We start from the raw sequence: 20,271 nt of genomic DNA on the forward strand, positions 1-20,271 counted from the left end.
GCTAAATGTCACATTCGGTTGTATATTGTATAGGTCAAAATAGTGTTGCTTGTTTGGTATAAAGCTGAAAAGATTTCCCTGAAGGTATTGTGACATGATGAAGGATGTTGAAGAGACACATAGATAATAGCTCCCCCCTCAATGTTGCTTTTTAGGTAAACCATAAGAGAGGAGACACACCAGAGCAACTGACCGTGTGTCTCCTATTGGGGAGGGGGTAAAAGGGAATACATCAATATAGTAGCCTACATAAAACGTATCTGAGTAATTATTTTCTCTTATCATCCAAATTATTTGGTTGCATAACTGTCAAATAGGCTAGGTTATTAAAATGATGAGCACGTTGCTTTATTCTTCCTCCACATAATCATCCAATCGAATTACTCCCTCCCCCATCTCAAGTACAATTACGTTATATGTGACGTTACAAAATGCGGAGGAGGGCGCTGGGCAGGGACCACTTGGACCAAAGAGGAATCAACGCGATTTCATTTCAACGCAGAAACAACGCATTTAGTGGGCAGTGCCGAAGCCGAGCCCATCGTATGCTTTTGACAGAGCAGCCAAAGAAAACCGTTCGATTAATTAAACCATTAAAAGGTACCGAATAGCCCAGAAAAGGAGTGTCTAGTGGTAGGCATTGCGGTTTGTGATCTCCGGAAAAGGGCAGGACACGGCCAAAGCGGAAGTGCCCAGTAGCCTATAGCTTATAACGGAAAATGAACCACATTCAAGTTTTGATAGTATGAATAAGAACCGCGTTTTGTTGCAATTGGTGACCAACTATTGATGCGTCTGTGCAATCTCGTTTTCAGACAACTAGCTAGTTCCCGCGGACTTCTTTTGATCACATCGTTTTTAACTCCTAGAATAGGGGTCTATTCATTTGTTTTCCAATTGTAAAGACTTACTTGTTCAAACCAAGATGAATTTCCAATCGGGGTCGGTGTCCAGTATCGCGCAGCAGTCTCAACCAGCCATGCCCACCCCAGGCGCGGTCCCAGCGCCCGTTCCTGTACCAGTACCCCAGTCCATCCCGTCCCAGTTCGGATCAGGATCATCCGGAGGCTCCGGGCAGGGTCAGTTCGGTTCGGGGACAGTATCAGGACAGGCTTCCCAGGCCGGCCAACAAGGCAACCAGCAGTTTGTTTTGTCCAACTCGGCAGCCATCCGGGCTGAGATCCATCGGTTCGAATCGGTCCACCCGAACATTTACTCAATCTACGACCTGATCGAACGCATCGATGACATGGCCCTGCAGAACCAGATCCGAGAACATGTGATCTCTATTGAAGGTGAGTAGGAGGGATAAAAGCTAGTGTGGTTCTCAGCAATTGTCACAAGTAGGCTACTTGCAATGTAACCCCCAAGTCGGTCATCTCCTCTGATGGGCAATGGCAACATGGTCTCCATGGAGGTAGTCTACAGCTCATTGTTTGATGACAACAATCTCACTTTCTGGGGGGCTCAGCGCAGGAACCTCCTAGGAGGAGTTTAGGAAATAACATTGCAAATGCATTCATTCATTCATCCAAGGGCTAGCCTACTGTAATCTAGGATACAGGCAGATAAATGAGTATTCCATATGCCTGGATTTTCCGAAGTCATGCGAGGTGAATAGAAAACCTTTTCTCAGTGCTCCTGTGTTGAACCACCATTTCTTTGTACATTTCTTATTTTATTGCTTCTTATATAGGCACATCATAGAATATGACCTACTAGTAGTGCTTATGACAGTAGGGCTACACAGGGAAATATACTTCACAGCTGAATAACAACAAAAACATGCATGGATTTGCTGTACATTGCAATCTGAGTTCAGTAGCCTACAGATTTGCATAAAGATGCCTCACTGCAGCACAAATTATTTCTCTCAAATGCTAATCAGTATCCCATATAACCTAACAGTAAGAACACCTATTTCTTAAAAGATGCCACTCAAACTGTACTCTGCATCACCTGTGACATAGTGGTTTAGATTCTGTACATCACACTTTAAGCTCTGGCGAGACACCTAGATCTAATGCACGTTTCCACCACCGCTCTATCCATTTCCAAAGGTTTAAATTAGGCTCATTGACTTAAATCCTCATTTGGATTTAGAGATTCATTCTTACACTCATGTTTAAGGATTTAAGATCTAAGTGGTGGCAAATTCTTGTGCTAACATCAAGTGTTTACCAATGTATTTTGTTACTTGCATAGGAGACTGAAAGGAAAAGTAGTCAGAGTTCAAACCACAGGGGGGTTAATAGTACCTGTAACATGAGCCATTATCTAGTGAAATGACCCACACAGGTCGTTGTCATAAGAGGAACTGTGAACAAACCTAAGATGTAGGTCTATTGTGTGACCATGTGAAAGCCAGGGGTTCACTTCCACCAACAGTGAATTCTCATTTCTCAGACAGTGTAACGTTACATTTTTTTAAATTTAAATAGGCAAGTCTGTTAAGAACAAATTCTTATTTACAATGACCACCAAACCAGGATGTGTGCCGCCCTATGGGACCCTCAATCACGGCCGGATGTGATACAGCCTGGATTCAAACCAGGGACTGTAGTAATGCCTCTTGCACTGAGATGCAGTGCCTTAGACCGTTGCGCCACTTGGGAGCTCTAACATAATAAATGCATTGGAGCAACACTATTATTCACAGGCATGAACTTATCAACAGAGCAGCAAGGGAACAGGTAGAATAGGTTGGGTTGTCTAACCTACACAGAAATCAATATCTGTACCATTATGCTGACTTGCTAGAATGATGCTTACTGTATATTGAGTATACAAAACATTAAGAACAGCTGCTCTTTCCATGACATAGACTGACCAGGTGAAAGCTGTGATCCCTTATTGATGTCACTTGTTAAAGCCACTTCAAGAGACAGGTTAAAGAAGGATTTTTAAGCCTCAAGACAATTGAGACATGGATTGTGTATGTGTGCCAATCAGAGGGTGAATGGGCAAGACAAAAAATGTGTCTTTGAATGGGGTATGGTGGTAGGTGATCGACGCACCGGTTTGTGTCAAGCACTGCAACGCTGTTGGGTTTTTCACGCTCAACAGTATCCTATATGTATCAAGAATGCTCCACCACCCAAAGGACATCCAGCCAAGTTGACACCACTGTGGGAAGCATTGGCTTCAACATGGGCCAGCATCCCTGTGGAACGCGTTCAACACCTTGTGTGTGTGTAACTCAATATTAGGAAGGTGTTCCTTTGTACACCCAGTGTATTTGCAGTTGTATGGGTTTGATAACTATTGAGTAGAGGTGCAGTTAACATAATAAAATATTAGATTAGGTACTCTGTGTGTTCTCACCAACTGGAACCATGTTTCCATCAGATTTAACCTCCAAGTTACACAAACTTCACTATGCCGTCTTTAAATGGCAGACAATGACCTCACTTTTTCTCAACGCGTGTTTTAATAGATTCTGAGAAACTTCTTCTTAGTAGCAGCTCTACTCAGGCATGAGCCATTAGTGCTGAATGAGAAATGTTCCCTTGGTGTGGGTACGTGATGAGGTCTATGACCTGTGCCTCGTACCATCATAACATTCACCGTGGCTGACACAGCAGTGTTTCAGCGAATGGGGTTGATCCTGTAGTACTTGTCATGGATGTGTTAAGATAAAAGTCTCCTTTTAGGCTTTGACGAATAGCACCGACTTGTTCTGATGAAAATTATTACATCATTTTATCAATGAATGCGTGGCTTTATGCAATGGCTGAATTTGGTAACACTAGAGCCTTTTATGTTGCCCTCTTAAAAAATGCAGAGTATTTGTTTTAATGAGGATGAGCAGTTTTCTGGTTCACTGCCAGATCGGAGTGTGACCCAAATTATGAAAAAACATTTCCCCTCTAAAATCTGTTCATTTTAGATTGTTCAATTATACAAAACAATTATTAGTCTGAAATGAAAGACAGTTATTTTTCTTCCCCAGGCAAGGCAAGTTATGTATTTGTTTTAGTGTACCTTATGACAAAGTCCAATGCCCCAAAACAATGAACATCTATTTGTATTTTTTTCTCAGCAAGCTCCCCATTTTTAGATGCATTAATATTTGACACACCCTGTGTTTTAGCTCTTTTCTTAATGTCCCCGTTGCAGAAAGCCTGAAGAGCTGCAACAGGAGACATTAGTGTAGTCGACTAGACTTCACCTGTACTGTAGGACTGCACATTCCCCTTCCATCTTGCATCATTGCAGTCTCTGTTGCTAAGAAACCAATGGCTCTCATGCCTTCAGTTGAAACTACTAGAGAGAGAATAACAATTCTATGCTAACAGAAAAATGCAGCCTCTGTCGAACATATCTTCTTCTGTGTGAATCGTTAGGGACAGATCATAGGGAGTAGTGATAATACTAGGTGAGGTTTCTCTTCTCACCACTCCCTTCACAGTAATGTTTGATATGCCAAGCACCAGTTTGTCTCAGTGAGCAAATTTAATGCAATTACAAGAACTGAGACAAAGGAGCAGCAGGAGCTTGTTTTTTGTTGTGGGTGATCAATGTTTTATTGATTTTTAGAAAATACAGAATAACCAATGCTTTTGACTGTCATACAAACAATGTAGTGCAGAAGACATGGTTTATAATGACAGTTTGTTTAATATAAATGTTTTACCTTGTTTGTTTACAGCTCACTGTCTGATATAACTGATTGAACATTTTCTGGTGTTGAGGAATATGACAAGCTATGAATGTGACTTTTTGAGAACCGGTGTATGCATGTACCAAGCGTGTCAAGGGGAAGAACAAAATGTCCCTTTTTATTGGAAGCATCTGTGAAAGATTCCATGCTAGGGTCCACCCTGACCACTTATGTAAGAGAAGTAAATAGATTTAGGTAGAACACTTAACATTAACCTCTCCAACCTGTGTGTGTCTTTTGGGGGGGTTAGGATCAAAGCAGAAGATGAATTTGGGTCAGTTTCTGGTTGTCATTAACTAAACATGACCAAATGGTTCCTTGTCCCTTACAGTATTACAGGAGGGCCAGAGAGATAATCATGTGCAGTAGAATCTGAATCGGATCGGTCGATCATTCAAATGTCCTCCATTTGACTTCTGGGCCTTGTTTCTTATCCAATTAAAAGAGGGGATTACTTATTCATTGTTTAATGTATCTTTAGTTAACTGATTATTCGTATTTTGCTAATATTAAGCTATAATCATTAAGCAAGATATGATATCAAATCAAAGTTTATTTGTCACGTGCGCCGAATACAGCAGTGAAATGCTTACTTACAGGCTCTAACCAACAGTGCAAAAGGTATTAGGTGAACAATAGGTAAGTAAAGAAATAAAAGAAACAGTGAAAAATAAATAACAGTAACGAGGCTATGACAGTAGCGAGGCTATATACAGGCACCGGTTAGTCGGGCTGATTGAGGTAGTATGTACATGTAGATATGGTTAAAGTGACTATGCATATATGATAAACAGAGAGTAGCAGTAGCGTAAAAGAGGGCGTGGCGGGACACAATGCAGGAAACCCGGTTAGCCAATGTGTGGGGGTACTGGTTGGTCGAGCCAATTGAGGTAGTATGTACATGAATGTATTGTTAAAGTGACTATGCATATATGATAAACAGAGTAGCAGCAGCGTAAAAAGAGGGGTTCGGGGGGGGGGCACACAATGCAAATAGTCTGGGTAGCCATTTGATTACCTGTTCAGGAGTCTTATGGCTTGGGGGTAAAAACTGTTGAGAAGCCTTTTTGTCCTAGATTTGGCACTCTGGTACCGCTTGCCATGCGGTTTTAGAGAGAACAGTCAATGACTGGGGTGGCTGGGGTCTTTGACAATTTTTAGGGCCTTCCTCTGACACTGCCTGGTGTAGAGGTCCTGGATGGGAGGCAGCTTAGCCCCAGTGATGTACTGGGCTGTACGCACTACCCTCTGTAGTGCCTTGCGGTCGGAGGCCGAGCAATTGCCGTACCAGGCAGTGACGCAACCAGTCCGGATGCTCTCGATGTTGCAGCTGTAGAACCTTTTGAGGATCTCAGGACCCATGCCAGATCTTTTAATTTTCCAGAGGGGGAATAGGCTTTGTCGTGCCCTCTTCACGACTGTCTTGGTGTGTTTGGACCATTCTAGTTTGTTGGTGATGTGGACACCAAGGAACTTGAAGCTCTCAACCTGCTCCACTACAGCCCCTGTCGATGAGAATAGGTGCGTCCTCGGTCCTCTTTTTCCTGTAGTCCACAATCATCTCCTTAGTCTTGGTTATGTTGAGGGATAGGTTGTTATTCTGGCATCACCCGGCCAGGTCTCTGACCTTCTCCCTATAGGCTGTCTCGTCGTTGTTGGTGATCAGGCCTACCACTGTTGTCTACAAACTTAATGATGGTGTTGGAGTTGTGCCTGGCCATGCAGTCGTGGTTGAACAGGGAGTACAGGAGGGGACTGAGCACGCACCCCTGAGGGGCCCCCGTGTTGAGGATCAACGTGGCAGATGTGTTGCTGCCTACCCTCACCACCTGGGGGCGGCCCGTCAGGAAGTCTAGGATTCAGCTGCAGAGGGAGGTGTTTAGTCCCAGGATCCTTAGCTTATTGATGAGCTTTGAGGGTACTATGGTGTTGAAAGCTGAGCTGTAGTCAATGAATAGCATTCTCACGTAGCTGTTCCTTTTGTCCAGGTGGGAAAGGCAGTGTGGAGTGCAGTAGAGATTGCATCATCTGTGGATCTGTTTGGGTGGTATGCAAATTGGAGTGGGTCTAGAGTTTCTGGGATAATGGTGTTGATGTGAGCCATTACCAGCCTTTCAAAGCACTTCATGGCTACGGACGTGAGTGCTACGGGTCTGTAGTCATTTAGGCAGGTTGCCTTCGTGTTCTTGGGCACAGGGACTATGGTGGTCTGCTTGAAACATGTTGGTATTACAGACTCAATCAGGAACATGTTGAAAATGTCAGTGAAGACAGCTGCCAGTTGGTCAGCACACGTCCTGGTAATCCGTCTGGCTCTGCAGCCTTGTGAATGTTGACCTGTTTAAAGATCTTACTCACGTCGGCTACGGAGAGCGTGATCACACAGTCGTCTGTAACAGCTGATGCTCTCATGCATACTTCAGTGTTGCTTGCCTGGAAAGTGAGCATAGAAGTGATTTAGCTCATCTGGTAGGCTCGTGTCACTGGGCAGCTCGCGGCTGTGCTTCCCTTTTGTAGTCTGTAATAGTTTGCAAGCCCTGCCACATAAGACGAGCGTCGGAGCCAGTGTAATACGATTAAATCTTAGCCCTGTGCTGACGCTTTGCCTATTTGATGGTTCGTCGGAGGGCATAGCAGGATTTCTTATAAGCTTCCGGGTTAGAGTCCCGCATCTTGAAAGCGGCAGCTCTACCCATGGCTTCTGGTTGGGGTATGTACGTACAGTCACTGTGGGGACGACGTCCTCGATACACTTATTGGTAAAGCCAGTGGTGTACTCCTCAATGCCATCGGAAGAATCTCGGAACATGTTGTCTGTGCTAGCAAAACAGTCCTGTAGTTTAGCATCTGCTTCATCTGACCACTTTTTTATAGCCCGAGTCACTGGTTCTTCCTGCTTTAATTTTTGCTTGTAAGCAGGAATCAGGAGGATAGAATTGTGGTCGGATTTACCAAATGGAGGGCGAGGGAGAGCTTTGTACGCATCTCTGTGTGGAGTACAGGTGATCTAGAATTTTTTTCCCCTCTGGTTGCACATTTAACATGTTGGTAGAACTGATTTCAGTTTCCCTGCATTAAAGTCTCCGGCCACTAGGAGCGCTGCCTCTGGGTGAGCGGTTTCCTGTTTTTTTATTTCCTTATACAGCTGACTGAGTGCTGTCTTAGTGCTAGCATCCGTCTGTGGTGGTAAATAAACAGCCACGAAAAGTATAGCTGAAAACTCTCTTGGCAAATAGTGTTGTCGGCATTTTATCACACAATACTCTACTTCAGGCGAGCAAAATCTAGAGACTACCTTAGATTTCGTGCACCAGCTGTTGTTTACAAATATGCTGCTCCACTACAGCCCTGTCGATGTTCTATCTTGCCGGTGCAGCGTATATCCCGCTAGCTGAATATCCATGTCATCATTCAGCCAAGATTCCGTGAAACACAAGATATTACAGTTTTTGATGTACTTTTGGTAGGATATTCGTGATCGTACCTCGTCGAATATATTGTCCAATGATTGCATGTTGGTGATATTACATCCCCTCTGGGTAATTTATTTGTTTTAAAGAGCGGGGAGACTGACCATTCAGATTAAATACATCATCTCAGATGTGACTGAGATTTTTATAGGTCAAAGGCTGCGAAGAGAGGCTTGTTATTTTTTTAAACAGTAATGTCATTCACACCGCATAGCCTCAATGGAATTACCGGTAGGCCGGATTTGAATGAGGGCACGCCTGCTTTAGGAAGAAAACACTTTTGGGTTAGCTGTGAAAAGTGTAAAAGTAAAATCTAGATCAGTGTGATACAGAAGCAGCTCCTCCGATTATTTCTGTGTTATATTTAGCCAGTCATTCCAATGAGGACCGGGGTAGTGTTCCATTAACAAGACTGCTTGCCTTGGGAATATGGCTTGTTTCATTTGGTGATGAAGGCTGTTGTAATTGTTACCCTCATTTATGTTTTTACATTAAACCTTTACAGTTCAGTATGGAAACGATTTGACTGTCAGTCTTGAGTTAACCTAACCCAGCTTTCTTCTATAGAATCTCAGATTTTCAATGTTTTAGTATGAGGTGTCTTAAGATAGCGTAGTTGTACAGTAATAAACACAACTGACGTCTGTGAGTGTTGTAATAAACTGCTGTTTATATAATCTTATCATCTGTTCATCATTTGTTTGATTATTACTATTCATGTACCTCTTTGCGTGTTGTTTCAAACTCCCGTTGGCTTCAAGGGACTCACCCAGACACTAACCAATGTCAAGGACAGGCCGGTGGCCTTACCTCCTGAACCCACAGCTGCCCCAGGTAGTGATGCAATATGGGGATCTCGAGCATGGGCTAACAAGGCTGCACTCACTTCAGTATTGAGTCCAGCACAATGTCACATTGTGTACAGAAAATGCTAGAAGAGACAACACAGAGCAGACAGCGGGGGAGAGAGCAGACAGCGGGGGAGAGAGCAGACAGCGGGGGAGAGAGCAGGCAGCGGGAGAGAGAAGACAGCGGGAGAGAGAAGACAGCGGGAGAGAGAAGACAGCGGGAGAGAGAAGGCAGCGGGAGAGAGAAGGCAGCGGGAGAGAGAAGGCAGCGGGAGAGAGAAGGCAGCGGGAGAGAGAAGGCAGCGGGAGAGAGAAGGCAGCGGGAGAGAGAAGGCAGCGGGAGAGAGAAGGCAGCGGGAGAGAGAGGAAGACACAGGGGAGCCCAACCTGCTGCCAGAGTGTGGCACATAACATAAGCTGTCCTCTGGCACAAGCAGCCTGCCTAAACACTATGCTTCTCTCCTTTAGTCAATTACCATAGTGAACGTAACCTCTCTAGAGGCCCATAAGAACGTAGTGAAGACGTTGCGTCTCTCCTTTTTGGTGATTTTTCCTCTACCCTTGAAATGAGAATGAAATGACTAACTGATGTCATATTCAGTGATGGCGATTATTTATGTGGGGTTATGGCAAGTGCTGTTTGCATTCTCAATGCTCTCACAGTGTTGACACACTGCCCATCAGACTAATAATTAAACAGTAAGGCATGCTCCTATGGATTTGGTTTCTCCTCTGGTAGTATGGACAAAGTGGTCTGTGTGCCCCAATTAAGGCACCTGTTTCTCCTTTTCACTTACTTTGCACTTGCAAATAACCTTCAGTCATCCACAAAAAAAACTGTTTTAGGCCCACACTGTTGAGCGGAAATTGAAGTTAGAGTGTTTTCTGCACAGGAGCGTTGCTAGGTGGTGGATCGATATTATGGAGGCTAGTATAAGATGTGTGGGAGTAGTGAATTGTTTTTTTTCTGGATACTGGTGGGATATAACATCCACAGGTATTGATCAGTATGGAGCATCCTTGGCAAAGCCAAGGCACTGCTGCTACTAGTGTATAAAGAAAACCAGTCCAGTATATTTCAGTTTGTAATCACAGAATCAGTCATTTTACAAGGGAGTAGAGTGAACGAGTCAGTCAGCCCCACCACCTGCGTCTCTTATGAAATGTTTTAATGTGGAATGTTGTGTTTATAGAGTAGCTGGGAGACTGTTTGCTGGCTCTAAATCTGTACCAAAGTGAAGCCTGGCGTATAAACACATCTGCCTGCCACACTAGGACAACCTGAAATAAAGCTGCAGCTTCAACCTCTGAGAGGAGCACAAACTGGAACAAAATACCGTCATCTTTAGATCACTGGAAGTACAATGTGTCTCTGACTGTTGAAATTTTCACTTTTGTTTCTCTGACATTTGACTATTTATTTTGACACCAACGGTTTTGAATTTGAAATGTTATTTTGTAAATGGACACATTTTCTTTCTCATTTTAAGGACGAGGTAAACAAAACCCACAATGCACCTCATTACTATAGGGTTGACTGGAAGATGGTAGTTGTATGCTCTGAAGAATGTGACTGCAAAGCTTCCTTTTTCTTCAAATAGATGTAGAGTGCCACATCCCCAGTCTTTCATTCATGTGAACCAACAAAGATTGGAGTGAACACCTGTAAGGTGTATGAAGCCATCATGCCTGTCACCCTTGTGGGGATTGGCTCATTCTACAAAGTGTTCTCTACTGTTGCTTTTAACTTTCACTTTAGAGAAGAAAATACTAGATCTACGCCAGCAACAGAATATCGACCAACCTAGCAGCACAATGTTGATTTATCTGGAGAGAAAACAAGAAAATTAAGACCATTCATCTATGTTGAATCTTAGAGAACTGTCAAAGATCCTCTTAATCGCTTTTTTCCATCGAGCCCAGCCTATTGTAACATTTAATCATTTAATATGGGAGTACAGTAAGAGCCTTTCCCCCAAGCCTTGACAGATGGATGGGTGGCATTTGAAATGACGATTGCGCACGCCTCGCTCTCCGTGTCAAAAGCCCCTTTGTCCCATCGTTACTCCATACGATTTTACGGCGTCAAAATGCTCATTTACATTCATCCCTATTCAGATGAGTTCCAACATTCTTTCTGACCTCTGACTCCTACAGTTGTCAGGGATGTGCCAAGCGGCAAAGCCAATCACAGGGCATGAATGTGTCTGTGAGGTCGTGGTAGGGCTGCCTGTGTGCACTGCAGTATCTCTGTGGCTCTGTCGTCCCCTCAGTACTCTCTGCACAAGGCCATTACTGCATAGGTCTTAGTGAATAATGTGATACAATGCTCCCTCCACAGTAGAATGTCCTCCATTGTTTCGTTGAACAAAGGCTTTCTCTCTCATTTGATGGACAGTTTATTTTATTTTTTAAGTAATCTGGTTTCGTCTGTAGAGGGTTGTGGGGAATTGTAAAAAACTTAAAGTTTTTTTGAGACGTGTTTCCATCTACTCCATGTCTATGGTAATGTATGATCACACCAGGACTAGAAGCATAATGAATGTGGAGAGGAGCTCTCTGCTACTCCATGTCTATGGTAATGTATGATCACACCAGGACTAGAAGCATAATGAATGTGGAGAGGAGCTCTCTGCTACTCCATGTCTATGGTAATGTATGATCACACCAGGACTAGAAGCATAATGAATGTGGAGAGGAGCTCTCTGCTACTCCATGTCTATGGTAATGTATGATCACACCAGGACTAGAAGCATAATGCATGTGGAGAGGAGCTCTCTGCTACTCCATGTCTATGGTAATGTATGATCACACCAGGACTAGAAGCATAATGAATGTGGAGAGGAGCTCTCTGCTACTCCATGTCTATGGTAATGTATGATCACACCAGGACTAGAAGCATAATGAATGTGGAGAGGAGCTCTCTGCTACTCCATGTCTATGGTAATGTATGATCACACCAGGACTAGAAGCATAATGAATGTGGAGAGGAGCTCTCTGCTACTCCATGTCTATGGTAATGTATGATCACACCAGGACTAGAAGCATAATGAATGTGGAGAGGAGCTCTCTGCTACTCCATGTCTATGGTAATGTATGATCACACCAGGACTAGAAGCATAATGAATGTGGAGAGGAGCTCTCTGCTACTCCATGTCTATGGTAATGTATGATCACACCAGGACTAGAAGCATAATGAATGTGGAGAGGAGCTCTCTGCTACTCCATGTCTATGGTAATGTATGATCACACCAGGACTAGAAGCATAATGAATGTGGAGAGGAGCTCTCTGCTACTCCATGTCTATGGTAATGTATGATCACACCAGGACTAGAAGCATAATGAATGTGGAGAGGAGCTCTGTGTTACTCCATACAAAGTGAGTGTGATCTTCACAATTACTGTTAGTGATACATCGTGATGAGAAATGTACCTCTATAAATTCTGTAGAAGGCTTGTCCTTTCAGCACTATCTCTCTGTGCTCTATATAAACAAGTAGAACAGTAATGGATCCTCACTTGATACCTGTAATTACCTTGTCGCCAAAGTTTCGCAGTGGTCAAAATAATTTGATGTGTTTTCTCAACCCGGCTGTGTTCTATCCGTCCTGATCACATCATGGAAGTACTGTCTCTCCTGCCAGAGTGAGGCTGGGCCTGCAAGCAGATGGCCACTGACAGAGGAAGGGAAGGGGTGTTGGAAAGCAGTGATTTTAATATTTTTTTATTTCACCTATATTTAACCAGGTAGACCAGTTGAGAACAAGTTCTTATTTACAACTGTGACCTGGCTAAAGCAAAGCAGTGCGACAAAAACAACAACACATAAACACATAAACAAACATAAAGTCAATAACATACACACACATTTTTGTATTGCTATCCTTGTGGGGACAAAATAATTGATTCCCATCCAAAATCCTATTTCCCCTAACCCTAAATCTAACCTTAACGCCAAACCCCTAACCCTAAAAATATACCTAAAGCTAACCCCACTTGTCCAACTTGTCCTTGTTTTACTATCCTTGTGAGGACTTCTGGTACCCATAAGGATAGTTAAATAAACACACACAGGGTCTCTGGAAGGGAAGGGGCTCTGATTTAGAAAGCAGTGACGGGGGGAGTGAAAGACTCCAGGCCTCCAAGCCTGCCAGCAGTCCCGTGTCTCACTGTGTGGAGATCTAGACAGGTTGGGGTGTAGCGGGGAGCTGTGGGGTTCGGCTGAACCACAGGGCTCTACTTTACTCGGCCTCTCTGAAGAGAACCTTCAGACCGTGACATTCCTTCCCTTTCCCTCAAGGCCCACCACGTTTTCCTCCTTGATTAGAAAATACTGGATAAGGGAAATCGAGACGGGAGGTGGCATATGCGGGGCCATAATGTAGAGTAGTATCATGACCGCATGGGCTAACCTGGTGCTGGGTATTACATTGGAGTCAGGAGTCTGAGTCTGTATCTCCCACTCCTAGAAAGCTAATTGGGAATGTCTATTTAAGGGTTGGTGACCAGGCTGTGGAACTGGGATATTAAAATGAATTTCTTAAATAGCAATTCTAGCACAAGTCCATGTCACAGTTCTTGTGCATCAGTCACTTCTCAAGGACATTTGTGGACAGTTTTGAGTGCTGCCATGCCATCAAAAGAGCAATGAATAGCTGGTGGAGTTGTTTTGATGAGTTCTGTTGAAGGATGTGAATGGTTTTCTTTCAGGGGTAATGTTCTTGGAGTGTCTTATTGCTCCCTTCACTGCCAGCATTACTAACACCTCAGTGCAGTTGTGTGCCGCACGGATTTCCGAAAAGGTCTGCTCTCATTTGAAAGTCTCAGTGGAAATTGACAGTCACATTGTCATGAAATGATGAATCTGTTTTCCACCAGAAAGTACAGAGCCAATAGGACTTCCACTTTCTGCAATACTGGCAAAATCATGTGGCATATTTGGTCTTTTGGTATAGTTTCTAGGTTAAATGTGTTGATAATATGGTATAATCCCCAACATTTTGTTTTCTTCATGCTCTTGAAATAGAATTAGATTAATACACTGAACAAAAATTTAAACACAACATGGAACAATTTCAAAGATTTTACTGAGTTACAGTTCATATAAGGAAATCAGTCAACTGAAATGCATTAGGCTCTAATCTATGGATTTCACATGACTGGGAATACATGTATAAAAAAAAAAGTAGGGTGTTGATCAGAAAAGCAGTCAGTATCTGGTGTGACCACCATTTGCCTCATGCAGCGCGCGACACATCACCTTCACATAGAGTTGATCATTCTGTTAATTGTGGCCTGTGCAATGTTTCCCACTCCTCTTCAATGGCTGTGCAAAGTTTCTGGATATTGGCGGGAACTGGAACACACTGTCGTACACATCGATTGAGTATCCCAAACATGCTCAATGGCTGACATGTCTGGTGAGTATGCAGGTCATGGAAGAACTGGGACATTTTCAGCTTCCAGGAGTTGATCACAGATCCTTGCGACATGGGGCTGTGCATTATCATGCTGAAACGTGCGGTAATAGCAGTGGATGGTCTTCCAGATCTCATCACAGTATCTCAGTGCATTCAAATTGCCTCGATAAAATGCAATTGTGTTCATCTGTAGTTTATGCGTGCGCATACCATAACCCCACTGCCACCATGGGGCACTCTGTTCACAATGTTGACATCAGCAAACCACTAGCCCACACGACTCCATACATGCTGTCTACCATCTGCCCGGTACAGTTGAAACCGGGATTAATCCGTGAAGAGCACACTTCTCCAGCGTGCCAGTGGCCATCGAAGGTGAGCATTTGCCCCAGTTACGATGCTGAACTGCAGTCAAGACCCTGGTGAGGACGACGAGGACGCAAATGACCTTCCCTGAGAAGGTTTGTGCAGAAATTCTTCATTTGTGCATAGGGCTGTTGCGGTGACTGCATTACCGCCACACTGGCATTAATGACCACAGTAAAATTCTATTTGACCGTTGAATCATGGTAATCTCCTTTTTATGCACTCTGGACATGTTAGTAGTACCCAACTTGCTAACAATCATCAGGTCGCTAATGGCCTTGTACTCAGGGCTCTATTGTCTCTCTAACCACTCTGACATCTGCAAATGCAATAAAAAATCATATCAAAGTATGTGCTTTTAAAACTCACCTCACTGTGATTGATAAATTTGAAAACTTCAACAACTGGTTGAAACTGAGTTGGGAAAAAATGTGTCTTTGTGGATGTTTCAAAGCCTAACACAACGAAATGGAGAGGTCTTTCTAAGGTGACGATGAATTCAAAACTTTTATATGCATATTAGAGCTTATGTATAGGCTTATATATGAAAACAATTCTGAATTAAAATGTTTGTGCCTTTTATACAATGCATAGCCTACCACATATTACAGAAGGCAGAAAAACATACAAAAAAACTGATTTAAGAGATCTTTTGGTACATAATTGGTCTAGCCTAAATTAAACAGATTCAGTTCGCCATCATTATAGTGCCTTTGATTTTGAATAGCCTAGTAATAGGGCATTTTTTTTATACAGTAATTTTCATAATTAATAGGCTGACACATTACCTTTTGACTACAGAATCTCACCATTGTGCATTTCTATCTCCTCCCTTCTCTCCTTCAATCCTTTCTGCAGTGCGCAGAGAGAGGTGCTGGCAACAGTTTAATGAAATATGTTTCGTTGTGAAAACCTGTTACTATCGATGTTCCCGAACAGATATAACTTTATTTCCCAAATGAAGCGCTGGGTAGCTGCAGGAACAGGTTTGGAGAGCCCATGGCATATAGAGTTAGGGCAGAATTTCACCGGTTGCACAGCGAAATAACCGGAGTAGCCTATCTGACATGGGACTAATCAGTGGGAAAATGGCCTCCAATCACTATTCAAGTGCATACAGTCTTTTTTTCTCTTGCCACTGTTCGTGCCCATTTGATAATGGGACATTCTAAATCTAAACTAATTTGACATATTAGTAAAGACCAGATTAAATTGAGAATAGTCCAATGGGTGACATAATGATCACTTGAATAGAGCTGGAGAGAACAGCGTGTGCAGCCTGAGGCAAGGAACAGAGCGCAAGCATTTCTTGCAACTTTCACAAATCAATAGCCTATAGTCACATCATGCAGCCCATATCTTTTGATTTCAAAGGCATTCTATCATTTACAATTAAAGTTGCCAAATAATTCTAAATCTAGCATATAGGAGCTGTTTCAAATGTTCACTTTTACACTCAAAATAGCCATTTCATATGCACACTCTCCTCTGGAATGGGGAAAATATTCTTTCTATTTTATTCAGCTAAATTCATTATCTTCTTACTATAAAATAATGACATGGTACTTATTTGGTGCCTAGCCATATAACATACAGTAGACCAACTCATATTCTGTTATTCTGAAATACATTTTCTTCATGTTTCTTTAGACCTGCCTAAAAAAATTATGGATTTACTGTGACGGTGTATATCCAATAAATTTATTCTACTTTTTTTACATGTAGATGTTCCAAAGGTGTGAATCAGCAGCTTGTATGTGTGGAGGGCTGGATATGCTAAATGTGTTTATGTTAATTATTGATCAATTACCGTGAGACCGGACATCTTTTGCATGACCGTAACGGCTGACAAAATGTCATGACTGCCACAGCCCTAGTTGTGCAAACCCACAGTTTTATCAGCTGTCCGGGTGGCTGGTCTCAGACGATCCCACAGGTGAAAAAGCCGGATGTGGAGGTCCTGGGCTGGTGTGGTTACACATGGTCTGCGGTTGTGAGGCTGTACATGGTAGAGAAATGGTTATGGCTTATGGTAAAGAAATTAACATTCAATTCTCTAGGAACAGCTCTGGTGGACATTCCTGCAGTCAGCATGCCAATTGCATGCTCCTTCAACTTGAGACATCTGTGGGATTGTGTGACAGGACTGCACATTTTAGTGGCCTTTTTATTGTTCCTAGCACAAGGTCCATCTGTGTAATAATCATGCTGTTTAATCGGCTTCTTGGTATGCCACACCTGTCAGGTGGATGGATTATCTTGGTAAAGGATAAATTCTCACTAACAGGGATGTAAACACATTTGTGCACAACATTTGAGCGAAATAAGCTTTTTATGCGTGTGTAACATTGCTGGGATTTTATTTCAGCTCATGAAACATGGGACCAACACTTTACATGTTGCATTGTATATTTTTGTTCAGTGTATTACACAAACACAACACACACAGATCGCTATTCTTCTCATGGAATTATATATACTGTAGTTGCTCTTGGTTGAGGTTTTTCTGAGGCAAGTATCACTATACTATATTATATAACACAACAAGCATATACATTTTCTTGTCATTTTAATATATTGTTTAACGGAACACAACAAGCATATCTGCTTTCTAGTAGTGTAGGTGTTCTTGGTTGTTTTACTGAGGCAAGTCAGTTGTCAATAGAGCTTGTTTAATGCGTCAGAGTTATCGCCTCCGTCCTACATTTCTGGTGTAGATGTCATCATGTTGAAGGCTAGCAGCCAGCTCTGTGACCCCGTGTACACTGCCTTCAAAGGACTTCTGTTGGAAACATGCCAAGTAGGAGCAACTAACTACAAACGCACACAAACTGTTTCTTTTTAGAGCTATTTTTCACCAACTTTAGATCAATTACAGTAAAAGTAGTAACATTGCAAACAACATCAAACATGTGGACTCTGTAACCTATGCTTAACAGGTCATTCTCTTAGATATTTATATTGAGAATGTAAACTTAGAGGTACAAAGGTCATACCCCCAAAACATGCTAACTTCTCACCATTACCAATAACAGGAGGTTAGCATTTTTTTGCGGGTATGATATTTATGCCTCTAACTTTCTCACTAATCATTATTTTTACCTATTATCCATAATCATGGTAGCATCCACATTAATGTAGAAGTGTTCATAAACATATTATATTCTCATTTATAATAAAAGTGACTCAAATAACACAATACATTATTTACCATTCATTTTCTATTGGGCACAAAATAATCTAAACACAAACCAAACAAAATGCAAATGCATATGTCAAGTTTGTAAAGTTACAAGCTTGACGTAGTGATTTTTGTGCTAGAAATATGGGACCAAATACTAAACTTTTGACCATATTAATACACGATAAGTGAATTTGTGACACCTTCAAATGGGGGGGTGTATGAAAATACTGTAAGATAATTCAAAATACTGGAGTATAGAGTGAAATTAAGTTTTAGCTTCACTGTCCAAATAAATACGGAGGGGCGTGTCCATGTTTTGGGGGTTCCGTCCATGCATTGTTTATCATAACAGTAGAGGTAAGACTCATTTTAATAGAGTGCCTGTCTAAAGGACCATTTCTAAAAGGAAATACAGCAGAGGGAACTAATATGACCCCGTTACGGTTTATTCCCACATTTCCTGCGTTCCCTGATGGGAATAACCCAAAGCTGTTCATTCCACTCCCCCTGGCCCTGTTCCAGGACCCGTGTCATGTGGTGTAGTATGTGAACCATGTGTGTAACTATGACCCAGGAAGGAACACACACACCCCTGGCAGCCATTTTGGACCCCACCTTTGAAGTAGTTTCCAGGCTGGTCATTCATCTGTTTTAGCACGGGGAGGGTAACTGGTATGGGCCAGGGCACGGACAAGCTCCAAGCTGTGAGGAGGTGTTTGTTAGTTTCTTGTCTAGGTCGGTCTTGGCTGGATGTGGTTCAGTTGGTTTTATGTCCCTACTGAACTTGTGCCTTTGTTGGGTTTTACTTTTTGGCCCTGGCTTGAGCTTGAATAGATTCTGACACTTTGGTTTGTTCTGTAAATCCTAATGGAGGACTTTAGTTGGTTTTAGTGGTCTGTAAAAGAGCATTGTGATGCAAACCAGAATGCTAGTATCCTGGAGTTTCCTTATTTCAACACTTTGGTTGGTAACACTTTCTATGGCCGATATATGTACAATGTTTATGACACAAAGACTATACACACATTGATAATATATTTCACAGAGGACGCATATAACATCATAAACATGCTATAAGCATTCATTACAGCTCATACCCCCCCCCCCCCCCCCCCCCTAACAAGATCCTAGTGTATGCGTTACTGCACCCATAATGCATTACACACAGGTGGTTTTGTAGAAAATATCTTTCTTTGTATTTTAAGCCATTATATTATAACAATTCCAAAGATCCATTGGTTAAGGTGGACAATATCTCAGAAAACAGAGCACTGAGAGACCCTGCTCTGTTTTAAACAAGTAGACCCTAACGGAAAAACTACAACATATTTTTAAGGGGACAAGCCAAATGTCCTGAAATTATTATAAATAAAAGCACCACCAAGAAATAAAAGCAAGGCTATAAGAAGCACCAGAAGGCAGATGTGAATAAGGAATGGAGACCACTTGTGTTGCATCCTGAGTTATTAATATGAATGACCTGTTCCTCAATAGCCTGCCGGGTTAGTTAGGAAAGCGGTTACTATAGAGATTTGGGCACAGGAAGGTCATCCTAACGCTGCATTGCCGAGCAGCCATGTCATACACACAGACCGACTCCATTCTGATTACACCTCATCCAAAATGTTGTCATGCTCTGAGGTGGAACTTCCAATGCAAAACCTAATATGACAAAACCTGAGATGAAATGTAGGCATATTGTCTCCGCGGGGCGGCAAGTAGCCTAGTGGTTAGAGTATTGGGCCAGTAACCGAAAGGTTGCTGGATCGAATCCCTGAGCTGACAAGGTAAAACATCTGTCATTCTGCCCCAGAACAAGGCTGTTAACCCGCTGTTCCTATGCCGTCATTGTAAATAAGAATTTGTTCTTAACTGACTTGCCTAGTTAAATTCAAAAGTCAATTTTCTGCAAAATAATATGCTAACTCCCCTTTCATTTTGAAGAAAGACTTAAGCTCAAGGCTCAACCAGACGTTTTTATATCTGCATCAGGAATAGTTTTTATGATAAGTTGTTCCTCAGTGGCTGTGTGAGCGAGGGAGAGCTGGCAGGAAAAGTGCAGTGATCAGCAGGCCAGGCAGAAAAAAGCTCTCAGAAGATGAGCTCTCCTCTTTTCTGCCATCTCTCTCTCATACACAGGGGCAAACTGCTAGCCTCACAGAAAATACTGTAAGGTTAAATAAAAAAGAGAATTATGACACTTGCAGTAACGTACAGCTCAGAGTCTACTCTAGTACAGCTCAGAGTCTACTCTAGTACAGCTCAGAGTCTACTCTAGTACAGCTCAGAGTCTACTCTAGTACAGCTCAGGAACAAGTGG

General features: G+C 42.5%; 1 protein-coding gene across 1 annotated transcript in view; it reads left to right on the forward strand.

Annotated features, from left to right (window-relative positions):
• The first annotated feature begins 450 nt into the window (after nt 1-450).
• Nucleotides 451-20,271, forward strand: part of LOC120055970 (arf-GAP with GTPase, ANK repeat and PH domain-containing protein 3-like) — a 247,314-nt gene continuing 227,493 nt past the window's right edge. The window contains exon 1 of the mRNA XM_039004066.1: nt 451-1,295. Coding sequence (XP_038859994.1) covers nt 926-1,295 — 370 coding nt within the window. The 5' untranslated portion in view covers nt 451-925. The remainder of the gene's footprint in view (nt 1,296-20,271) is intronic.

Source organism: Salvelinus namaycush, chromosome 11 (assembly GCF_016432855.1).
Source record: "Salvelinus namaycush isolate Seneca chromosome 11, SaNama_1.0, whole genome shotgun sequence".
Lineage (NCBI taxonomy): Eukaryota > Metazoa > Chordata > Actinopteri > Salmoniformes > Salmonidae > Salvelinus > Salvelinus namaycush.